The sequence below is a fragment of the Bombus terrestris genome, chromosome 5 (assembly GCF_910591885.1).
Source record: "Bombus terrestris chromosome 5, iyBomTerr1.2, whole genome shotgun sequence".
NCBI classification, from domain to species: Eukaryota; Metazoa; Arthropoda; class Insecta; order Hymenoptera; family Apidae; genus Bombus; species Bombus terrestris.
The window spans coordinates 6,149,681-6,175,027 of record NC_063273.1 but is presented as its reverse complement, the minus strand read 5'-3'; the positions used below and the strand labels follow the sequence as shown (position 1 = coordinate 6,175,027).

The following is a 25,347-nucleotide window of genomic DNA, read 5'->3' as shown; positions in this document are numbered from 1 at the left end:
GGAATTAGATATTAGCAGGGACAGAGAAGAGGCTGGCATATTCGATGGGACGCGTTCGTGCTTCCGGTCGGAAAATTAAACACGAACCTCGCTTGTGTGCGCGTCGAAACGATATTGTTCTACGCGATGCTCTCTGCTATGGGCTAACGAAGGTATAGCCTTTCTTGGACCCTGTCATCGACGCTGATTTCGCGTCGTGCAGACGTTCCGAATTTCATCGTCGCTTAAACGAAGGTTGAAAAGAATTTAACGGAGCTACCGTTCCTATTCCAACGACAAGAATGTTTCTTTTAGCCCAGATTTAACATTCCTGAGGGATATTTCGCATTTGGCTCGGTCGATCGTCACGCCCAAGAAATCCAAGTTTTCTAGAAATTTCTAGGGACAGAGAGGTAGCTCGTTAGTCATTAAAGTTCGCGCAAGTGTTCATTAAGAGTTAATGATGCCATTAGACGTAACCTAGGGCCAGGATCGTTAACGACGCGCTGTAAGTACCGCGGAACCAACCGAGTACAGTCGGCGTGGCGTTAAGCGTAATCAAAGTATTCCAATGCGGTTACTTTCACGAGAAAACGAGGTAATCGTTTTTCACCGACGACGATCCTTCCGGAAAGAAGTTGACTCTGGCGCGCTGCGAATGCTTTTATTTCTCGAGCATTCGGGAAAAAGAAGCAGGCGACGTTCGCGCGACGCGATTACCATCGTCATTCTCCACGAGATTCAGGAGATTCCCAGAAACGTCGCCTCTTTTCTAGCCTCTTCTTCTTCCCTTCGGAATGCGTTTCACTTCGTTTGGCACGTTTTGACGCGCGCCACGCTTCCGCGTTGCTCTCGTTTTGTCCGTTTTCTGCCGCTTTTCCCCGGAAGCTGCGATTAAGAGACACGTGTCTAGACAACGAATTTCTTCCATCGCTTTTCTCAAACCTCTATTCTCGTACAACTCATTCTTATTTACGTTATCCTATAGCGAAGTCCATCAACTTTTTTTGCTTCACGATTATCATTCCTATTAAGGATTTTATTCTCCTCCATCCTCTTTCCTTCCGCTTTAACAAGATACTTCCTGGAAAAACTCACGTGCAATTCTCTCGCGTGATCTGATTGGCCTTTCTTCCAATTTTACGTAATGGCTACTTTTCGCACTTTCGCCAATAAATAGCAGCGTGAATTTCACCATCAGACCCTGCAAACACTCGTAAACACGGGATGCGTATCAGCAAATCCTAACAAGCACGAGGGCCGAAGGAATCGGTTCGAAACACGAGGTTCCTTAGCACGCGAGCGATTTTAATGGACCGCAGAGTTTCGAAGGGTGGAAGCCCGCAAAATTTTTCCGCATGACCCGCTACGAAGCGACGACTAACGACGCCAGGGATGTGGATCCTGGGTGCAAAGGGTCGTTTGGTTCACGCGAACCGAGTCCATGTCGGTCGGTGGAGCGCACGGCTTAGCGGCTGCGGTTTCGCTACACCCTCGTTACGATCCCCGACCAGCCCTTGATTATTCCGGATACGCGTAAACACGGCTCGTCCCGCGAAACTGGAGAAACCGTAAACCTCGTCAACATTTGGACTGCCAGCGATCCGACGACGACGAACCCCCGTTAACGTCGGAATTCTCTCGCTGACCGCAAATTCCCTCGCTGCACGCCCCGTTGCTTATTTTCCGCTGAATTATGGATACGTGAAACGAGTTCTCGAGGAAATTTCCGCGTCGTCCAGAGGACGTGCGTTCAGTCGCGGGGAAATTGTTCGTGTAAAAGGTGTAGGAGAAATTTTTCGTTCTGCATTTTATCGGACGAGCGAACGAAGCGGAAGCACGGAACGAAAAGTGATTATTTTTCCCAAGGGTTGGTCGTGACCCGTGTTCGTTCACAAGGTCGAGAAAGTTTTCACGTGCTCATTTCCACGGAAGCGTGCTGTGTAAACACGCCGCCAGGCGACGACAGGGAGTCGACGCAGGCCTGCACACTTTTCTCGTGTCTGGAGTCTTCTACGATTCCGTCTTGTTTCTTTGATCTAATTATAATCGACTGTTTGGTCCTTATTTGACATGGGAAAACCATGTCCTCTTTTTTCCTCAAGCAACGAATGCGCAGGAACGTTACCCTTCCGGTCGTAGAGTAGCGCGGTACGCACGAGACCTTAAAGCGTGTAATTTATAAATCCCGTGGATACTCGACACGAGTTTAGAAGGATTTTGCCTCATAGTCTATGCTACGTCGCTTATGGCGATAACTTCTCGTATCTATAGATTATCCGACAATCTCGTGGAAGTTTTACCACGGTGTTTTACTTCCATTACTACTCTTTAGCGTTAAATTGTGCTTCCAATGAACGAAGCTGAGCCCTCGCCATTTGCCTCTTATCTTAATGAAATCAAGAAAGTTATAGATGGTTCGAGCATTCGTGTGAAACACGATCTTTATTGTGAACCTCCGCGTTTCTATGCTTGGACTGCTAGAACCGTCGAGTTTAAAGCTGTACACAGTACACGCAACGAAAGAAACCTTTATGAAACGACCAGCGTCTTAGACGCAGTTCCCTTCAACGGCAAGAGAATTTTCATTTCCTTCAACGAGAAATTTTCTTCCTATTCGAGTTCGCTTTTGTTTATATTTCTCATATTCCCAGAGTTAAATATCTCCTAAGCTCTTCTTCAAGTTCCATCGAGATTATCGCGTAACGCTTTCCAGAGTGCCTTTACGAGAGTCATTGCCGCAGACTAAACAGTTCCATAAGAAACGACCACTTGAACCGCATCTTCTTAAGTAGAATCTCCTTTATTCTGGAACCGAGACAAGCAATTTCTATCATGCGGCGTTTATTCCGCCGAACTCACCGATCTTTCAAGACGATTCTATCTTGGTGGGAAAAAGGGATGGCCGCTGTCGCGGTCGATTTATCGCGCCCTTTCAAGGACAAGGGAGCGATGTTATTACGCGGTCGGGACGGTTATTGGTGGCCTTTATGTCGAAGTAAAACCCGTGAACAGCGATGGAATCGGGCGGAACGCGGTTATTCGCGGATATAATAATGGGGCTAACGACGCGAGGCGATATCAGCCGCCGGGAAGAATCTCGACTAAGGGCTCTCGTCGATCCCCTTCTTCGTCGCCTACGCCTAACGAAAGAATAAGAGGCTCGTCACACACAACCTTACCATATATACCGCATTAAACGTCGACTTACCTCGAGTTCGCACGCTGAAATCGTATTTACATAACTCTACCAACATTAAGTTATCTGAAAATCGTTCATACTTATGGACTCCTATATTTCAAGGACATTAAGGAGAAAGCTGTGACTTTAAAAAAATTGTTTGTTCGGCTGTTTAAAAAATTGTCACGATTGCTTTCGTCTCGTGCAGGAAAGGTTTATCGGTTCGTTAAACGTGCCACGATCCTTGCGTGATTCCTACCTAGAGAAATCCCGGAAAGACCAGCCCCTATCATCGAAAAACAGGTCTTCCCTTCCAACGAGCTAGACAAACAACAACAACGCTATATAAACACGTTGTCGAGCCAGTTCTCCCGGTACATCTTCCTCGTCTCTCGACAGAAGATTAACTTGACGCGTGACGCTCACATTACAGCAACCTCTCGTCGGTTCTACCTCGATGTTTCTACGGTTCTACCGTGCAAACAGCCGCCCCGGGCTTCCGACGCTTCTTCACCCGCAACTACCGTTCACCTACTCTGCTCGAACGCTCCTCCGTCTTATCGTTTGCAAATCGATCGAAATTTCGAGCGCGAAAACCGTCGAACGAGCAAGGAGACCGATAACGCGGTGGGCCGTGGCGGATTAATCGGTGATTTACGCGCAGTATGCAGCGACGTCGATGATTTATCGCGATTTTCCGGGCAAACTTAACGCGCTCGCGGGATACGCGTACGTGCGCGCGCATACCGGACGTTTCAACCGGTACTTTACGCGCTTACACGCTCGCTGATTACGTCACGCTCGATCGCAGCCCAAACGGACGCGATACTTGCCATTTAATATCGACTCTAATCCGAGATAACGAACACGTAGTTCGCGCCACGGGTATCTGCTCGCTTTCCGTTTAATAGCCATTTAATAACCAACTGGCTTACACCGGAGCCGGATTTATTGCGCCGAGATATTTCTCCAACTATCGCGTTTCTTCGCTTATCAAACCTTTTGCTTTGTTACGCGACGATCGGAGGATACTCGACGATAAAAATAAACGCTCGGTAACAAGAGAAAAGTGACTTTTACGTTTGTCCAACGAGGCACAACGGTCTATTTCCTTGCCCGTTGTTCGTGTTTTTGCTTCGTTTAACCATCAGACGTGGGAAAGCTTGCAGGATCACGTGTTTCTTTTTGCGGAGGATTTAGTTGTGACATCTTGATGAGATACGTTCGTTATTCGCAGAAGAAGCGCAGAGGATGGCGGATGGATTGAAAAGCGGAGAGGAGTATGCTAAAGAATTCCTAGGTACAACGATATGCAGGGGCACACACGAAGCGGGAAAATATTACGCGCGCCGCGGAACGAACAGGATAAATCGGTGCTTTGTATATACGCTGGAACAAAGCGCGTAACTGTCTGCCCCGAGGTTTTATCCTCTGTGCGATGGAATCTTCGGACCAGAAGGGAGGACGACCGAAGACCTTTGCTGCGATCAAAGGATTTCGCTTCCTGCTTTACTGACTCCACTCTATCTCCAACGATATTGTGATTTTTCAATGGCCATGTTCATGAGCGTTTCACGTGCTCCAATTTGATGACCGTACAGCGAAACATCAGCTCTTAGACGGCTCCAGGATTTCAATATCATTCGGCAAAGAAGAAGGTGAAACAGTCGTCCAGGTGGAGCGAATAAATTCGATAAATAATCGTGGAAATTAACGTGGTGCATAGAGCGTCGGTTATTGCAGTAGCCAAATCGGCTGGACCCCTGGCCACGAGTCCTCGGACAGACTGACAGGAAATCCGGACTATCGACGAAAGAGAAGAGGAAGAGACACAATCGGTTCGAGATAATCCGGACGAGGGTCCTCTGTCGATACCCAGGAGGAGAACGTCGACGTCTGGCATCGATTTGCTATCCGGACGCTCGAAATGACGATACGTTCCATCGAGCTCTGCCCGATAAACGAAACCAATTCCACTCGTGCTGTAATTAACCGTAGCTGCAGCAACGATACAGCGCCAGCCGGAGGATAGCCCACCTCCGTTGCCGCCGCCGCGAAATCGGCAATAACTACCCCTTTTCTTCCCATTTTCCAGGCTGGTTTACTTTTTAGTCCTCTCGGCGTGCTTAGCCGCCGCGCAAACTTCTGCCTAGGGGAACGCGGGAATTCTTCCCCCTTCCCTTCTCATCTTTCTTCGCGTCCCTTTTCTCGCTTTTCCGCCTCGCCACTGCCACGCTGTTCTTTGTCATCCCTTCGTCCCCACCTATCGCCCCCAGCACACCGCCAGAAACAAAGCGGATTCCCAGGCGTAATAAAGAGACTCGCTCGATGCAAAAACGCCATCACCCAAGACTTTTTCCCTTTTCCACCCTCCCTGCTCCACCCCTTTCACTCTCCGCCCTCAATGTGGCCGCTCCTCGATCGAAGGTTAGCCGAAAGGGAAGCGACCCCGATCTCGCCGCGACCTGCGGCTAGCAGTTTCTTCTCGTTTCTTTTTCTTGGTTCAACGGCCGGCTCAACTTTCTCCGTTTGCGCGTTTCCAATCCGCGCATCCTTAAACGCATTGCTTTTCGTAGCCAGACGGTGGCGGACGCGATCTCGCGCGACTCATAATTCAAACGTAGAGTCCAATTGGTCGCACTATACCGCCGCATTATACCGGAGAGTTAACGCAATTTTTCGCGGTGGTTGATAAAGAGGCGGACGCTGGATAGCTGGTGGTTCCTCGCGTACAGAGAGCCGTCATTGCTATCATTGTCATCCTCGAACACGCGACAGGAAGAAGATATTAATTCTGAAAATATTCGCTGGAAACTATCGCTATATATACGTGGCGATAGAGTAGAAAAGACTGACGGAGCCATCGATGAAAGACGGCGAAGAAACGCTCGGCTAAAAGTACGAAGTGAAGCGGCTTATTAAATATCGCGTAATAAACTCGAAACGACTTACAGGAGTTGTATTCGCCAACTGCTTTTTAATTACTGTCATCCAGTTCTCGTCCTCCATCCTCTGTATCTCCATCTTTTCAATTCTCTTACGCTCTTTACGACGATTCCCTGCACGACGACTTCTTTCTCTCCTTTTCTCAAACGAAGCTTCTTCGAAGTTTCCCTTACAAGACGCATCCTTTGATATTAAGCGTAGGAAGATGTAATTTCGTTCGCGGGTATCAACCGGGGCAGGCAAGAATCGTCGAGAGGGAGAATCGTAATATGATTCTCGGAACAAATCGACGGATCGTTGGTAGCTAAAGACCGAGGACTGAAAAGGCAACGCCTCCCAGTGCACGCCCGCAGATCGAACGTCTTGAGAGGGGTTGGAACGCGCAGGGGAAGACAAAGACGGTGGCGAAACGAGAGACAAAAGGTCTCTCGTCGTTCTAATTTCCAGGTCGCGTCATGGAAGCTGCAGGAGCTCGGTCAAGGAGCGTCGGAGGACAGACAAAATGTTTACTGCAATTTTGGTAGTTACTGCTGGCGCGAGAGGGTGTGCGGCGGGAAAGAGAGGAGCGAGAGAATTCAATTAAGGACGCCCGATGCGTTTAACACCCCGTAAAGCCAGACGAGAGGTGGCAAAAACCAGAGCGGGGCTTTCCTTCGAAACTCGCGGGATTTGCATGTGCACTGTGAAACGTTGGCAACCCCCTACCCCTAGCACAGCAGCGGATGTCTCGTTCGGCGCAGGGGCAACCGTAAGCTGGCGTAGCTTACCCGATGGTCGCCTACCTCGTGCCGCTAAATAATTATTTTAGATTAAACTCTCGCTCGCTGCAAGACACTGGCCCGATATTAAAGTGATTTAATAGAACGCGGCCGGCGCGAAATTAGAAATTATAAATGGCCGCTGTTCGCCGCTGTAAATAACGTGAATTTTACGGGCGAACCGATTCGCGATTAAAACGATCGTACCTCTCCGCTTTTCCCTGGTTCGTCACACCACCAGCATCCTTTCTCTTCGTCCCGTGCTCCGTCCTCTGCTTCGCCGGTTTTTCCCTCTGGAAATTCCCGCGAGATTCCGCAGGCCGTTTAATCGAAACGAAACGGAAGATAAATCTCGCGGCACGGCGCGGCCGGCGGATCCTCCAATTACGCGTAATGATGTAAAATCGTCGGGCGATAATGGGTCCCCGAGTTCACGACGCTGCCGAGACACGTGTTCTCTATTAATAGGCCCGCGCCGTTTTTATCCGGCCAGCGCACCGGTCTTCGCCACGCGGCGAGGAAAAAAGTCGAGAGAGGAAGAGGATGGGGAAGACGATGAAAAAGAGGAGGCGCGGTGGCAGACCGATGGCGCCTGTCACGGGTAAATACAGTTTTTTAACGGGCCGCTAAAGACAATAACAGAAACAGCGCGTCGTTCTATCGTCTGTCCCTGTTTCGTTGGTGCAACGAGAGAGCAAACAGAGAGCTACCTCTCGATCCGGAGCAACAGACCGGAGGAACAGCAACCCGAACCGATTACTCTAACCAACTGGTCTCACTTTTAACATCCGTCCCGATGATCCTACTCTCCTTTCTCTACCCTTGATTCTCCTTTGCGTTCTCTTTTCTCAACGTTCCGTGTCGCCGGCCTGGCCGATTTGCTCGACGATAAAGCTTAACGAGCGAGAGCGACGCGTACACTAAGCTCCGTTAGAGTCTTTCGCATAAATGAAATTTTAGAGAACGTGTGCTGGGATTACGGGAGGTCGTAAAACTTGGGCATATTTTAATAACGAGTTACCTCGTTAAAAAGTATAGAGCCAGAGCCGGGAGAAATCGTTTAATTGGTAGAAACGAACTGAAGTCGGTATCGCTCGTGTGCTACGACGTACCGATTCTCCGATTTTCTTGAAGACGGAAGAATCCTTAGGAATGGTCGCGCGACGACGATAATAAAACGAGCGACGGGGATTAATCGAGCCGCTGGCCAAGATTTATTGCTGCGAAAGAGGAAAAATGAAGCCTTTTGGTGTCCACGGGACCCACGGAGAATTGTAAAGGCTGGTTGCGGCAAACTACGCGTGGCAACTTATTCGAAAGTTACCTGTACGGTGCACGGGTGGAGAATATTGGCCGAACTACTTTAATTGGAATTCTTTCCTCATCTTCCGAATCGTTTCCAACCGAACGGAAAGTTAGAACTGCTATACGTGTTCCCGGATCGCTGTTAATAGTTGCCTTTCTTATTTCAACGTTTAAACATCGTACAGTCGGGACGGTCGTTTTTCTCTTTTAAGAACTTCTATCGCCGAGAGCCGAATTCCAGAGGGATATTTTGTCAAGAGATGATTTCTCACGAGGAAGAAGTTACACGACGACGAACGAAGAAGAGAGGAGGAGAGCAGGAGATCTCGTTTTTGTCCCCGCACGTTCCCGATTCAATTTGCTGGCGTCGGATAAGGAGTTCCGGAATTTATCCCGCCTTAAAATCCCGTCCTTTCGATATGAATCGAGCAACCGTGGCTCTATGCTCTTTCTTCCACCGGTTCTTTTCTGCCACCTGTTCCGCCATTTCGACCGCCCTATTCAGGAATTTCTATTCCACCGGACTCATCAAACTCCCGATTCCGGTGCCCGCCGGTTAGTTCCATCGACTTGGGTTATGGCTTTTCGAGGAGAAGATTACTTTGCCTTGCTCGTGTTTCACGGTTCACCGTTAGGATACAAAATGGAAGTTAAAATGGAATATTCGAGTAGATACTTTCGGATGCGTGGATCACGCCAGGGAGTACTTGATAGGTGACGAAGGTACGCCAACTTTCTCAAAGATGGATGACCGAAGCAAACCAACGTAAGACTTCAAGATCAAACAGGAGAGTTATGAATGCACGGCGCGAGTTGTATCAAGAATTAACGAACGTGGTGATGTGCCACGACGCGGCAGTCCCTTTGCAGATTCAAGTACGAAGTTGTACGAAGTTTCGTAAGAAGCTCGATAAGAATCCTACATCGACGTTTTCGCATGATCGCTCGCCAATGATCGAACAACGGCTTTGGTCAATTGGAGAATTCGCGAGAATTCACGAAACGTTGTAAGAGTAACGGCAGGGATAATCGGAGGAATCGAACTTACCGGAATGGCGACGCAATCTTCGATCTCGGTGAGGGGCTCCTCCGAGCAAAAGGTGCCGTCGGTGAGGAAGGGTGGCCGAGGGGGTGGCGGCAACCGGAACTCCGGGGGTGGCCCGGGGCACTCAGGGCACTCCGTGCTCTCCAGCGTTTCCAGCTCCTCCATCCTCCACCTCAGCGTGCTGAAAACCACATGGAAAATCAACGCTCGATTAATCTTATTGACAGAACTATTAATCGGCACGTGGGAGAAGCTTTATCTCCTCCCCAAGGCTGCGCCGCCTCTCGTAATTTATTCTTCCTCTTTTCCTCTCGCGTGTAGGAGTAGCTTCCAACTAGCGCGGCATCGATCTTTTTTCTTTCACTTTTTTTCTCTCCTCCGAGTCCGAGTTGTTCGCGGGTCGAACGTTTTCCTCGGAACCCTGGAAACCGAGTTACCCTCGGTGTTCCTTCTGTCTACCCTTGGAATGCCGTGCAAAACGCCTGCACGGAAAACAATCTACGTGCGCTTCGCGGAAATCTCGTTACTCGGTGGAACAGCGATCGTACGTACGTGAACCGGACGTTCTTCTAACGAGAGACAAAGACGGAGAGTAAAGAACGGGCGAAGAGGAAAAAAGAAAGCGTCGAAGAGAAGCTGCGGAACGGAAGGGACAACGCTGGGCCGTCGGTCGGATAAACTCGTTAGCAACGGGTATCGTCGAGGGAAAACAGGCGGTGGCTACGGCGGTGGTCTAGGCGAAGCAAGGAGAACCGGAGCACGAGACTGGAGTCTCCAGGCTTGAGAGAGAAAAAATGAAAAAGGAGAAATGCCGGTTGACCGAGAAAGTTCGCGGCCGGGGGTTAAATTGATAACGGGCCAGGCTCCCAACGGCGGCTGGAGAGTGGATTTCGCCGGCTAATTAAGAGATACGCGTCTGGTAGCCGGTTCTAATGGCTGCTGACCAGAGAATAGAGAGAGGGGAAACTCTTGACCGGTGCAACTCGTGCGCCTACGGGGTAAACGTGTTATTTTTTCTACGCACCGCATGCACAAACGCACACACGCGTCTATACACCGACCCATGGGGGAGGTATCTCGTTAGCATAGGAAGCACCTTTGGGTCAAGTCGTTCCAGCCACTGCTGACTGGTTGTGAAACGGTCTCCATCTAGTCGGTATGCTAATACAGGGACTTAATTACAGTCTCATAATGAATCAGTCACGCCAGCGGTTCGTCTGCTCGCTACCTCCCATTCCTCCTTCCTCGTCCGGGCACACACGATTGTATTCTCTTGATTAATTGTTTCGGCCTCCCCGTAAGCACCGACGCCGCGACGTTCTAGCCGAGGATACACGGCGTATATCATCGAGACGGAATAGACGATCCGCCGATACGACGCCACCTCTATTCGTCATCCAACGCGTGATTTCGCTGATTGATTCCTCCCCTCATGCACTCTGACTTTCTTTAATCGACGTAGCGATACGCTGACGGTGAAAGCCTGCCGGAAACTCCGTAGGTGGGTGGCACGACGCGGCAGTACTTTGTGCGATGAGTTTCGTATTTTTTAACACGCGCTAAGTCCAATGTGGCGAGGTTCTCCGTTTCTCGTATAATGAGACTGTTCTTGTTCAAGTGGACACCGGCTGCGGCGTAACTCTACGCTTCTCAAGCCTTTTGCGTATTCGAGGAACACTTGCCCGCTGGTAGCTCGTTCGAGTCGACGAGTGGAATGACTCACGAAAAGTAGACGCAAAAAAATACTCCATTAGGGCTTGGTAAAACAGGGGACCTATTAACCTTCGTCATACTGCAAGTTTCGACTAATGATCGTTCGAACGTTTAACTCGATTCGTCGCTAGCTTAGGAAAACTGGAAAAGAAACATTCAGCAACCCTTTCCGAACAAACCCTCGGAAGGTTAGATGATTTGTACGAAAGCAAAGTTCGAAACAGCAGCGTGGAAACAGACCGAGGCTCCACGATGTCGTTGACATTCGCTTGGAAACGACTTTGCACGGAAGTTAGGGCTCGTTCGAAGGTGTAACCAGAAGAGCGAGGGAGACGAAAACAGCGAAAAGAAAAAGGCATCGATGATGAAGAGCGTGTCGGGCCAGTATTTTGCACGTGGCGTAGCTAGACTAGAGGCAAAAGAATGGGTAGAGAGAGGTGGATCGAATAGAGGGAAGTGGGGGCGAGCGCCGTGTCGGTGGATGAAGTCGAGGAAGCAAAAGAGGAACACGTCCGCGCTCAGTTTAATAAACGCAGCGTTCCTTCCGTTCCGTTTCTTGGCTCGGCCGATATTCCAGCTCGACGCTGGCGACGTTGGAACCCCACGGTGCGTCTCCGTTTCTCCAGCATCCACTTGCTCGCTCTCAACCTCCGTTCTCCTCTCATTCATATGCAGAGCAGAATGCGGACGAGCAGCCAAGCGAGCGCCGTGAAGCGCTCATCTCGTTCCTGGCTCGGTTCCGCGTTCACCAAATCTCCAGTTCGCGTGATTTTTATTTAATTCTGCCCGATACAATCCCTTACAGCGTCGCCACGCTGCTTTTCCAGCGCCGCTTCTCGCTGTGCTACGGATCGCATTCTGTCCTCGTGTTTTCACGAACGCCGAAACTCAACCGATGGAATCTCGACGTGAAAATACGATTACGCCGTACAATTTCGAATAATTTCGAATTCCTCCGTTGTATCCGCGCGAGGTTAAAATCGTGGCCGGCGAAATTTGCGCCACCGTAGATTGGAACAAAGAATACCTTGCGCAATTTGCCGAGAAACCGAACGTCGCGAGAGATGTAGTTTACCAGCGCCTGCACGACCAGCAACGAAGGGTCTGCGGATCAAAATATACAAAAGCAAGATAGGGGAGTGGAGGTAGACAGGGAAATTGAATGGCGGAGACCGGCACAATACCGTCTCGTGGAGCCTATCGGTATTTTCCAGGCGAACAGGAAACCGCGTCTTCCGCGCGTTAAATATTCGTCGGCCGACGAGGCCCGATGGGATTGCGGCTTTTCGCAGATAGAAAAACACCGTCTGATATCCACCAGCGTAAAAGCGACCAAACACCCTTACCATAGCTTCTTCCCTGTCTCTGCACTCTAAGAAAAAGAAAAAAAGAAAAAATCTGATACCGAGTTTGATAAATTTAAGTTACGAGCCGTAAAATGGAATTATCGAGAATTCGACGTCCGAACGACGGAACCGCGGCAAAGAACAATATGTCATCCATTGTATTTCGAGGCAGAAGAGGAAGCATCGTTGACGGGGAAAAAAGCGAGGCTGAAGCAAAAATTTATTCGAGGGTTAATTGGAAGTGCGCCGCGCGATTTCGCGCGATAAATCTCGCCGGTCGCGTCTAGGAGCCACGAGGGACAACCTCTTTCTCAAAATAGTCTGGAACAAGGACGCGTCCAAGGCTGGACTGGAGCCGGACCGCGGCTGAAAATTCGGCCGGGCCCTAGAATTAGAAATGATGCGCGAAAAACAGGAAAGTGGACGTCGGTCCTAATGAAATTGTGCGCTGGAGAGTGGCCGTTCCTGAAAAAAAGCGCACAGTCCGGCTCACGCTCGCTGTACCGACACCCGCTACGCTAATAAATACGAATATAGCAGCGGCTAGCCTAGCCAGCGGTGGCTAATTTTGACGGAGAGAAACGCGATTTGGAAGTATGGCGATGGCCAGTGGATAAATAATACCGATACATGTACATAGTGGCAGGAACAGGCCAGAAGTAATTATCACGTTAATTAAGTGTCACTATAAACCGCTGCGTCGAAGCGATAAGAGGATTACGCGGTGAAAAAATTCGAAGCGGAACGATCGTTGAAAGGTAGCGGAGAAAGTTTCTCTAACTAGATTATGTTGGCGTATAAATTAGAATCTGGGCAAAACCGCGTCGTTTCGAATTATACAACGTAACCAAACGATCTCGACGATCTGCCTCTTTTGCAAACAGAGATTTTTTAACGTCTCCGTGATGAAATGACGAGAATTGAGTGACTTTTGCTGGATGGTCTTGGCCATGGCCCAAAACGAGCACGTAAAACCGTGTCTTCGCGCCACTGACACGCATGGTAATTTCATTATGAAAATCCGGCGAACCTTACGCGTTGGTGAGCGACACGCAGGAAAATATATTCGCGGTGTGACGGGACTGAAACGGTAGCGTGGAAAAAGAACGGCGGTCGCGATACGAAATAGCGGACATTCGGTGGGAAGGGGCGAGATTTCGTGAACCGCGTCGCGCGAAATTTCATAACGTTGCCGCCCTTGCACCGAAATTCACCACGTTCACCATTTTCCCGAAACGAATGTCGCCGTGACTCGTATTTATAGTCGACCGTGGCTTCGTTTAACGTACTTCGTTGGGCAACGAACAGCTTCCATTTACGAAACGAATCGCCATGATCGATTAAACGCGAAGCATCTTGAAAGATTCAGAAAATCGATCGTTAAAATTCAACGGCGAGACGGAGATTCGATTGGAAATTTGTAGAGAACATAAAAATGCTTGACTCGTTCCAATGATAATGAGTTCTAGCAATCGCTTAAATAACCAATTACTGCGAGTCAAATGCAACCTTGCAACGTTGCGGAAATTGCGTTAATTTATTCTCGAGGCTGTTAACTACTAAAATTTTCGTATGATCGTTTAAAAAAGAGGCTACGGAAAAGACAAATGCCTGCGCGTTCGTTGATCCATAATTTAGCCCTTCGCGAACAAGTTTTGGTGAAAAAAGGAAGAAGGAAAGAAGCAGAGAGAGAGAGAGAGGTTTCCTCAGGGACGGCGAAAGTAGACGAGATTAATTTGGAACGTCTCGAGATTTTGACGCGCGATTCGACGCCAGAAACTTTGGGCGTTAATTATTATCGTTGCGCTCTCCGGCTCCGGCACGGTATTTCGTTTCATCGCTGCATCCATCGTTACCAGCGGAGAGAGCAGAGAACTTTGAAACATTTACGAGCAACGTCGATTCGACGAGCTTCAAAGTTCATCGCGACTGCTATAAGCTGCAGGCAATGGGAAAAAAGTACGAGAGCGGACCTTGGAGCGTAAAGTAGGGTTTCAGTGACGCGTTTCTTCCTTCGCTTATGTCTGCTCCAACAGACAATTACAGCGGTCAAGAATCCAATACTTTCTGCTCCGAGAACCGCAGAAACGGCGTTAATCTCGTTCGATGTTCTCCAGAGAAACAACGGTTTGCAAGTGCGTTCGGTCTACGTGGTAATTGCGCAAATACGCTCGTTAACGAACGAGAACGGAAAAGGTAGGAAAGAGAAAGCCTAACGTTTCTTATGTCTAGAGCGACGAACGAATAATTTCCTGTCGATGGTTAAAAGGAAAAACAAGCAAACGTTTAATTGCAAACAATAAAGTAACTAAATCGTCGCACGAGTTAGCACGGCTGCCGCTGAAATTGAGAATAAAGAACGTGAAACGTGTACGGTGCGTTGGCCTGACGCTGTGGAAAGCGTCGAAGCGCGCGATCGGAAATCGGCTCGCGTAGGCGTGCAGTCTGTCGACAGGGGACTGGCATTTGCGTTTTCGGTTGGCATACGCGCGGCGAACACCGACCAGTGTCGCATTATTTCAGCATTAGCTTCGCTTACCGAGCCCCGTATCCACCGCCAGCGGTTAAGTGATACAAACTCTACCAACGCACGCATTCCCTGTTCCTGATACACGCAGTGCCTAGCTGCATCCGATACACGTCACAAAGATGATTATTGCTGTTTGCAAACAGCCGGCACGCCGCTAATGCCAACAATGGTGTCGACTTTATCGTCTCGTTCAGCCATCTATATACGCCTTTCTCTCTGTCATGAGAACACTTACGGGTTTAAAAGTATCTTCCCGACAGCACAAAGAGCCACGGATTCGGAATATCATCGGAGAGACCATAAAGGCCAAAGCCGAACGTTTTTGAGCGATATTTTCCACCCACAGCGTTCCCAATTTGTCCGATTTCTCTCGCCTCCAGAGTCTGCCATCAATTGTTATCCTCGCGAACGACGCGTGGCGTGCTCGACCCACGCTGAAGATCCATTTCGCCGAGCTTCGAGGCACGCGGTCCCGATTTACCATTCTTGGCGACTCTTTCGAAACTCTGCTCGACCGATGGAAAATTTCCACCGACTTGCTCCGCGAAACCCAGTCCCGTGAAATCGTTCAAGAAGCTCGCGACTCGCTCCAATTCAGCGCGTAGTATGGTTCCGTTTCAACGATTCTTTTCTTCGTTCGTCGGCGGAGCTAATCCGGAGTGGCAATTAATCCCGGAGGACGGTAACCGAGTTATCGGTACGTCTGGCGTTGCTGGCGAGAAACGAGCGAAACATATCATCCCCCGGAGCGCTTCTTCTTAGTCGACGACGATAAAAGGAGCTCCGGTGTTCTATGACGCAATGTTTAATGCAACGTAATTCTGCTACGTCATGCACGCACGAGAAAGGGAGAAAGAAAGAGCAGACTTGCGCATGTAGCCATGGTGCACGGTCACGGGAACATAACTCACGCGGAAAAGACTCAAGACGACCTCATCTCTATGTTAATCTTCCCTTCCCCGTGGCCCAGCGGCGTTGTACCGACGCGCGTCTCCTTCTTTCTTCCCTTCTTTCTCGCGGCTCGTTTATACGAGGATCGCCGATTACCGGCTTCAACTGGTCGGACCACACCGAACGACGCGACTCGCGGAACCTGAACGAGATGCTGCAAGCTGGCTGTACCACGCGAATAAAGATCGGAATAGGTGTTCCTTGGCGCGCGACTGGTATGGTTGAAATTGGCGATAATTGCCGAGAGCAAGTTGCCAACGATGAAAGCCTTTCGCGCTGGTGCCACCGTGTACCGGCTTATTATCTCGCGCGACATTCTGTGTCGCCAAGGAGCCTCGTCGCGCGTATGATAATGCGATCGCCCATAATGGCTGATGAATTTGCACCTTAAGTGGCTTTATTTTGATCGAACGAGATCGGGCTGGTATAATGAATGGAAATTAAGATGGAGCGACTGGGACGAGTCCAACGAGTAGGTACTTTTCAAGACTGGCAAGAACGAGTGCGACGCCAAGATACACAGTACATGTGGTAACAAGCGAAGAAGTTAATCCGCGCGAAAATTGTTATTTAGCGACTAGAGGCTGACTACGCCACGAGGCGCCACAAAAAGCTTGATCACACGCTGTAAGGTTCGTTTTATGTACCCGCAGAACGTTCCCATAGCGAACTACACCTGGCGTGTAATAAATATTTATCACGCTATAAACGAAAATCGTATCGATCCACGCCTGGAACGCCTGTCGCGCGAATTCCACATTTTCTGTCCATTTACCAGTGCGCGTTAACGCGCGACTACCGGCGCGGAACGTCCAACTTTCCACTGACGGTTTTTGCTCCTGTCTAACCGCGACTCTGCCGCGATTTCGAAGCTAGAACCGAGGCAGCGCGCGATTCCAGCGTACCGAGGCCATGTTTAACCGCACGAACGCTCCTGACAATGCCTATTAGCGAGTTACGAGAGGGCAGACTCTCGCACGAGAGTATTTTTCGTATCATCTGATAACGAGGCAGTCGCGTTCCTTGCGCACCGGCCCGGACGCGCAATTATTCCAGCCGAATTTTCGCCCGGGCCCCGCTCATTATGATTATGCATGCAGCCGGGATCGTTTCCGGCGGTATCTCCGCGAGAAAATTGCTGCAACGTGCGTAAGGGACGTTATTTATAGGTGGACGCGGACGGCAGGAAGGGTGGCGGTGCGCTTACGAAACGAAGGGTCGAGCGAAGGGCGCGGCTACGCCCGCAGCACTCGATTATTTCTGCGATGGCAGCGCGCGTGCAACGACCAACCCTTTCTCTGCTCCTTCTCTTTTTCTCCCTTTGTCTCTTGCTCTTTCCACTCGCTGCTGTCCGCCTAACTTTCGTACGATTCCGAATCGGCCGTGGTTCGCTTTTAATTAGGGGACACCGACGAATTTAATAATTCCGCCCTTGAATGGCCGCGCGACACCGGCTGCTCTCGATGATTCTCCGGTTCGTTTCTGTCTGGCCTGACCTGCACTATTTTTCCTTCTTTTTCCTTCCTTGTTTTCTTTTTTTTTTTTTTTAATTCAATGTCACTATTCCGTGGGATTGTGTCTCTTTTAAGAGGAAGAGAGGGAAGGGAGAAACTGTCGTTGGGAAAGCTGCCAGACCGAGGCAAGTTTTGTACCGAGGAACTACCGGTTGAAAGGCAGAAACACCGATAATTCCTCTAATCGAATAACTAATCAACCTTTATGCCTCGTTCTTCTTGATGGAACGCTTCCGTCGTTTTCTCCCCCGGCATTAATTCTCCGTTAGAAGATCGTAATCTTTTTACCAGATTACGACAGGGTAGGAGGTTGAATAGGTGCGGACGCGAAATTACCTGCCGCGTGAAAAGGCTTAAAGCGACCCTGACTGCGAGGAGCGTGTCTGGCGTGTAATATTTCACCGCTCCACTTCCTAGACGCGTGTAATACCTGCGATGCATCGCGCGCGATCTGGCCCGTCTAATAAATAAATAATGGCGACAATTTCTTCTGCAGGGGATCCAAGTTTCTTCGGGATTTAGGTCTCCTCGGGGCAGAGGTGGACACACAATGGAGGACGAGATGAGAAAAAAGTAGCATCGGATCGAGGAGAAGAAGAGCCGACAGTTGGATGGGACGCGAGGTACCGAAGTATTTATAAGGCCAATAAGCTATCAGAAAGCTATTAAAAGTTTTTCGCAATCCAGAAATAACCTCTGCGCCCACCGCTATTCCCTGGCGGGTGATCTCTCTCGTTCGTAACATTTCCCAAGATCCGTCGGAGTTACGCGTTGCCGCGATGCGTACCGTTTCACGCACAGTTTTTCCCTTTGTTCCACCAAACGTCTCTCCTTTTCCAGACGCGTTACCCGACGTCGAATTGAGGCGAAGGATATCCAGGAAAATCGTACGTTCTCTTGGATACCTCACCTTCCGCTTTCAACCCCATCGAATTGCAGACGATGGGATATTTCGAACTCATCCAGGCAATTTTTCATTGGATTCCTTTGTACCCGAGGATCGTTCCGCCGCGTCGACTCTTCTTTCCCGTCTTGGAAATTTTCCTCTTCGAGTTCGTGGCAGTAAAAACAATAAAAACCCAAGATCCCCGCTTATCTCAAAATGGACGGATTCTATTATATTCTGAATCATGTACGTAGCTAGGAAGAAAGAACTATACCTGCTATTTATTATACCGTCTGTCAGTATTCGAAGATAAGAAATATCATCGATCCTCGACGGGATAGATCGATAGCGGCGCCTGTGAACGAGCGCCGAACGTAAGCGCGAGCGTAGGCGCCCAACGTACAATAAAATCTGGGCATGGCCGCAAATAGCGGTCAGAGGGAAAGAAACGTGTAAATTCGTAAGACTTAACGATCCGTAAATCTGTGGGCATCGAGAAATACGCGGGCCGCCTACGCGCTATAATTTTCCCTCGTAACGATCCGCGTTCGCGCGAATTCGCAAGTAGACGACGCGAGTCGTAAATAAAGCGCGTGTAAACGACGTTTGTCACGGTGTCCTATAAGTCTTCGCGATTTAATACCAGCGATTTCTTTCTTCGTATCGTCTTCGACCGACACGGCGTAAAAAGCGTGGAACAAGAAATCGGTAGGAATCTCCACTGCGGAGCGATCGTTCGTTCTCTCCCGCGAGATCCCATCCAGATCATCGATATCGATCGCTCGAGTTTCGGGATAAATTTATGAAACGCATTACGCGTAGTCATCGACGATTCCGCGCGACGAGTGCTCTTTAAATATTTGTAGTTTGACGAGTCGCCATCGATTTGCCGATGATACAGCGACAGGGAGTGTTTGTAGACACGCGAAGACAGAAGAGAGTGCGCGATGGGGGTTAAAATGACAGTCGGCAATCTCGCAGGATCATCCCGTCTCTCAACCAGCATCGATACTCTCGTCACGAGTGTCGCCAGCGTGGAACGCCGGTGTTCAGCCTCCCAGAAACTCGCAGCCCTCGAAACTGTCGCGAAACTCCCCTGTTCGCGGCCCATAGAAACAAAGTTCGCACCCTCTTCGGTCAGCGGTTATACGAAGCAGCGAAATACGACGAGGGTCGACCTCTCTCGTTTCGTTTCGTTTCCTTCTCGATTGCAGGCTTCGTTCTGCGTCGTCGTGGAAATATCGTTTAGCGCTCGCGATCAAACGAATCCGGCGAAACGAATTTAGAGGCCGAACGGCTGAAAATCATGGCCGTACACGGTAACGGGAGAAAATCGTTCTACTCTGGCATAAGTTAACTCAATTTTCCAATATCCAAGTTTAGCGGGCGACCAGGGAGTACGGCGTACCCCGGGCCACTTTCTCCAAACTCCGTCGTTAAACCGTTGGCCCCATTACCGATATTGCGAACCAACGCCATCGTATTTCCATTTGACGTGGATCTATCGGTATAATTTCACCGCTGGAAAATTCGAGCGTGCTCCGCGGCTCGTTCGCCTCGCTCCTTGCGAGTAAAGCATCGCGATAGAAGGGAAGGCAACGGGACATCTAAAACTACTCTCGGCCACCCTCCTCCACTCGTGCGTTCTCGTAACCACCCTCGTAACTTTCTTCCATCCTTCCTTCCTTCCTCTTTCGGCCGTGGAACGTCGTTACACGCTCCATGGGGAGAACTTTTGCACGCACGTGTTTCGCGTTTCTCACCGGCGCGGTGCTTTATTAAACCGAGACCCTCCGGCAAGGGTACCGACTTCCAGAGAGTCCTCCCCCGCTAATCAGGTATTCGGTGACACGAGGGTGCGGGAGCAGGTGTCGTCGGCGTCTGTGCGTTGCATGCCGGTTCGCTAACCCCTGCAAGATTTCGCTCGAAACCGAGTTTACGATCGGAGAACCTTCTTTGCAGCGTTTAGCAACTGGAACCTCGCTCTATCAGCCTTTAACTGGTGGCTCGTTAACGTCTCACATTTTTTACCAACGCTGTTCCACCGAATCATCGGAAACGAGGAATTCCAACAGACTCGAGCAGCGTTGTTCGTTCCCTCGCGTTGTCAATTGAGTCGTTTAGTTCCGACCGTTATCTAGCTAGGTATTTGCTCTAGAAACGAGAAAACATTAACATTCCTGCGTGACGCGTCAGACCGACGAGTTTCAATGGTAATTAGTATTATCGGGGAAAAGAACAATTTAAAGGTTACAAAGCGATAACGACTATCGTCGTGGGTATTTCGGAATTTGTTGTTTGCGTCATCGAAGGAAACGTGTGGCTTTGGACGGAAAGTCGACCCGCGTGGTACGATGGTGTACCGGCCGTGATGTGCTTCCATCTGCCGCCTATCCCGTGGACTATCCACTGCCAAGAGCGCGGCCAGCTCGTCTTTTCGAGCCGAGTCCATCGTGGAATATTTACGCGCAACCGTGCATTTATTCAACGAATTTGACGCTCGATTATGACGCGCCTTCTCTCCGCCAAGCAACGGAAACTTTGCCACGATTTTGCCAGGAAAACGAAGGCGGAGAGATTTAGATGCTGGTGCGGTCATCGAGCTCGTCTCTCTCTCGGGTGTCTCTCGGATTAACGCTAGAACTGCCAATTGACCAATCCAATTGACTGGTTTTAGAAGTTTATTTTAAAATTCTTACTTCATGTTATATTCTTCTTCCGCAATGATGTAATGACTTTCGCAACGATAACTGAAAGAGTAATATAATGAATTTTATTTCGCTTTTTATGTATTCAAACTCAAAGTAATTTTGTATCAAGGCAACTTATACCCAATACCAGTCAACATGACTGATACTTGTCAAAGTGTAAAAGGATCTTGCGATCTGTTTGTCGAACCCCAATTGAACAGTTTGCTCGTTTTGTACAATTTCCCACGCGTTTTTAAAATTTTTACCGCGTATCGTTCAATATGATGATATCAGTTATCAGGAAAATTCCGGACCTAACACTAGAAATATCACACCAGTCGAAATGACTGGTTCTACGATTTTATATATTTGTCAACCCACGTTTAGAGATCATAGTCCCAGATGGATTAATAATAGCAAAAATCTACTATATAACATGGAATTGCTTTTTGTAAGAAAATAATAAATCAATAAATATACAAATATTCTATTATTACGTATTTTTTAAAGAACAGACCATTTTCACTGGTTTTGGTAGAAATAGTTTCCTGTTAACTATCGGTAGTTCTAGTGTTAACGCGCTACACGATGCTTTGCAACGAACACAAACGAGTTTATATTTCCAGCTCGATTTTAGCTAACGCGGTATCGTCTGTTCTACTGTATGTATATATGAACCAGCAACTTTTCCAACTGCGATCGCCTTTGGAAATCTGATTCCAATCGAGCTACCTTGTCTGCAATTAGAGACCCATTGATGTCCATCAATATTTAAGCTTTGCAACGTTAGAACGATTTTCACAATACATACGCATACAGTTTTCTTTCTGCCTTTAATTATCGGCGCGTGATCGTTTTCGAAAAAGACATACGCGCAAAGAGGAACGATCGAAATTCGAAGAAGAAACGGGCGCAAAGTGATGGGAAGAAAAAGTGACGTTCGCAGAGGGTCGAGACGCGGTTTGGTGCGCAGTCAAAATAAACCGTGCCGCGTCTCGAACAGAAAACGAACTCCCCCGGTGCTGGTCTGGCTCGAATTTTCGCCGTGAACTCTCGCCCCATAAGTTCCTAATAACTGTCAGCGACAGGCGTGCTCGCTACATCAGCCGATCCTGACCGAGTTCGTGGGAGTCTCGAGATTATTTCTAATTTCATCTCCGTTCGTTCGGTGGCATGACCTCGCGCGCATAGAGAGCAACTCGCGTCGTTCGTCGTAACTCGTTTGAATCGTATCGCGACGGAAACGTTCCTCTTCGAGCGTACTGGCGAGCACGTTTTAACGGTTGCCAGTCCGAAAAGTATCACGATGCTGGTGCTTCGTCCCGACAGTCACGGTTCCGGTAATTTCGCAAATGGAACGAGCGCATTTCCGGCGCTGCCTGGCCCCTGGATTCGCTTAATTATCGCGATGAAAATTCTCCATTATGCTGGGTAATCGAGAGTAAACATACCCGTGATTCGATGGAAATTAACCAACAGGTGAACGAACACGAGCCCACGCCATTGAAAAGGCCGAACAAGCAAAACCGAACCGAACCGAACCGACGACGGTGTCGATTTAATTCGTCGGAGAAGGAACAAAAATGAAAAAAAGAAGAGAAGAGGACGGCGAAAAAGCGCGAAAGAGTGCGCGGGACCGTCGACGCGTATTTCCGCGGTAGCGTGTGTTAATCTCGCTCGACGTTTCGCTGCGAGTCGCGAATATCGATCTCCGTGGCACGTCGACTCTATTCAATCCTCGTCGGAGATGCTTTATTTGTTTGCTCGCTGCATTAAGTTCTGCCTTTCTCTGCCGCCCACGAGACACGCGCTCGCGGAATTTTTCTCTATATCCTCCACCTTTCCGCCTCTCTTTTCACCGTTTCGTTCGTTTTTCCTTTCGTGCGCCATGGTCCGCGCGCGTCTCACGTTGAATTGGATCCGCAGCTCGCAGAGATATCGTTTTACGTTAACCGCGGAAAAATGTCGGTCCTGCGAATTCAAGCGAGATACCACGCTCGTGCTGGGAACTCGTCGAATTCGTGAACGCCAACGAAACTCTACGTCGCTGTGACGCAAGCGTTACAAGAAAGACGCTCGCATGGAAGCGCTTTAAATTGAAATAAAGTACCCGTTGCGTAACGCGCCATGATCTCGACGACGGATAAATTCGAAAATTTTCACATCGAGCGAATCCGACGGACGTTTGCGAATCCAAAATCGATTTGCCGAACGACTAGTGCCACTGCGTGCTCCAACACGATCCTAAGGCTTTTACGATCCGGATGATATCCGGCGGAACAGCCGGTTTTCAGAATGGTATCCAGGGTAATCCTCTTGCGGGAGAAAAATCTCACGGAACGGTGGTAACTTTGCGGTTTCTGTATCAGCCGAGGTCCACGTGCCGACGCGATATACACCGATCGTAATTTGCACGCACCTCGGAAAGCTACGTTTTGAGCGTAACGGGCTTTCAACCTGGACGATACGGTCCATTTCCCGACGCAATTACCGTATACCACTCACGCACCTTTTCACGAATAATTGTAGCCCCGTTCGTTCTCATATTCTGTCGCCGCTTTTACCAACTATTATTTCGAGCTTGCAAAGAGCAATAATGAGAAGGAGCCTACCTCAAAAATTCGGGCGACACCTTGCCGATTTGCTAGCAGCGCATTTCCTTCAAAAATACGGACACCCTTCTTCTCGTAGCTTGCTTCTCCGCGCACCACTCGTATCACAGCAAACACAACGATCTTTCTTTACTCGCAAAATGATATATCCGGTGCGCCGATTTCGATCACTCTGTCGCTTGCTCTCACGAATCACTGAAGCACCGTAAGCGTGTCTCAACGGCAACGATCACTTTCCTCGAAATCACCCGTCGTCGACGACCGTCCCTGCTCGTCGATCGTGCGCTCGTTCCGTTTGCCGAGAAGTTACCGGACGGTGGCTTTTTGTGCCGAAGCGTCGTTACGAATGTGCACGGTAGACGAAGCAACGGGGTCGAGTGATCGCGAGCCATACGCTGTCAACGAACACGATGATCAACCGGAACCACCGTCGTCGACAACGTTACACCATTATTCCTCGCACTGTCGATCATTCCCTTTTCTCACTCGTAGACACGTCGAGTATGCATACGCACGGAACCCACCATGGGAAACCTCACTCCGTTTCGCACAAGCCGAAGACTTCCACGGGCACGATCGAGCTCGTATCCTCCGGTGTCAGCTGTCCCCTTGCGCTTCCGACGTTGCTGCGGAACATGTGTTCATGGAAGCTCGAACGCACCCGCGTGATCGAACACGAAACGTTCCTGCACGCCAGTCTCACCACTCTGCAACACCTTCCAACTCGTCAAGACACGCGCTATCTCTCGCACTAAACTCTCAACGACTACGCTCGCTTGTCAGCGGCGCGCGGCACACTGTTGCTCGCCGTTTCGCCCGACCGCTCGGAGGCTTCGTTTCGTTTCTGCCCCCACCGTTCCCACCGAAAGCTTCCTCTACCACGTTGCCAGCTACCCCCATCCGATGCCTGGTCTCCCTACTCTCGTCGCGTTGCGCTACCAACCCCCCACTCCTCCGGGCCGCGACTCTTCTTTCTTCGTATTCTGCGTGGCAGACTCCTTTCACGAGGGTGAAAGCGAGATCGCCAAGGGGTGGAGTGACGATGCTACACCGGACAAGGATGGAAACCGGTGTCGTCCTTTTACAGCGTGAACACAACGGTGACTCGGCCTGGAAAAAAAGAAGCTGCACCACGCAGGCAGGAGGGTGCACGCAACGAGTCCAGCTCCTCTCCGTGGTTTTACGCCCTTCTCTACGAGCCTGTACCGTGGTGCCCTCCACCGTCCCGTGCTGCCTTCACGGGGGTTGTTTCGTGTCGACGGGCTGATACAATGCGCCGACGAGCCGGGTTCAATGACAGGACTCTCCGTGTCGGGGTAATTCCGCGGGGGCTGCAACGAAACAAAGTCGTCGAGTAAAGTGACGCGCGTTGTTGCTGTTTGCACTGGCGAGCGTTTAGCTCGAGACAATACGGATGATTTTGCTGTCTGTTCTTTCCACGAGTCTGTATTTAACGTCTATCGCGTGTCGATTCACCGCGCGACACTGTAAGCTCTCTTAATAGTTCGGGTTCGCGTAGGCTTTCGCGAAGGATTTCGGAGGATCAGAAGTTTCTTTGACGAAACATCTGTAGCTTATCGTAACACTGACAACGAGATAGCGAACGTGGCGTGGCGTGTGGAAGAGGAACGGAACTCACGCGCAAGATATGGGTCAGGAGCACGGCCAGCTAAGCGTTTTTCCTATCGCGAACACCTGCAATCTTCCTACGACCGGACTGCGAGCTCTCGTCATCGGAACATCAAACTTGGCGCAACCACTCGTTCCCCCTGTTGTTGTCAATCGCGATTTACGTCGATTTAACGGAATAAAGTACAACGCTCTCGCCTAATCCAGCGATCCCAGGTTTTCCGGAAACCATCAAGCGAATGCCTAATCATCTCGTAGCGTG

General features: G+C 49.6%; 1 protein-coding gene across 6 annotated transcripts in view; it reads right to left on the bottom strand.

Annotated features, from left to right (window-relative positions):
• The window catches only part of LOC100645321, a 229,634-nt gene that overhangs the window by 47,328 nt on the left and 156,959 nt on the right, over positions 1–25,347 (bottom strand). For 5 of the 6 annotated variants that reach the window (XM_048405944.1, XM_020863067.2, XM_048405943.1 and 2 more), the window contains 2 exons: positions 23,457–24,787; positions 9,218–9,395 (listed from right to left, as the gene is read on the bottom strand). In XM_048405944.1, the coding sequence (XP_048261901.1) occupies positions 9,218–9,379 (162 nt within the window). In that variant the 5' untranslated portion in view covers positions 9,380–9,395; positions 23,457–24,787. The remainder of the gene's footprint in view (positions 1–9,217; positions 9,396–23,456; positions 24,788–25,347) is intronic. The other variant, XM_048405948.1, reaches the window with a different exon arrangement.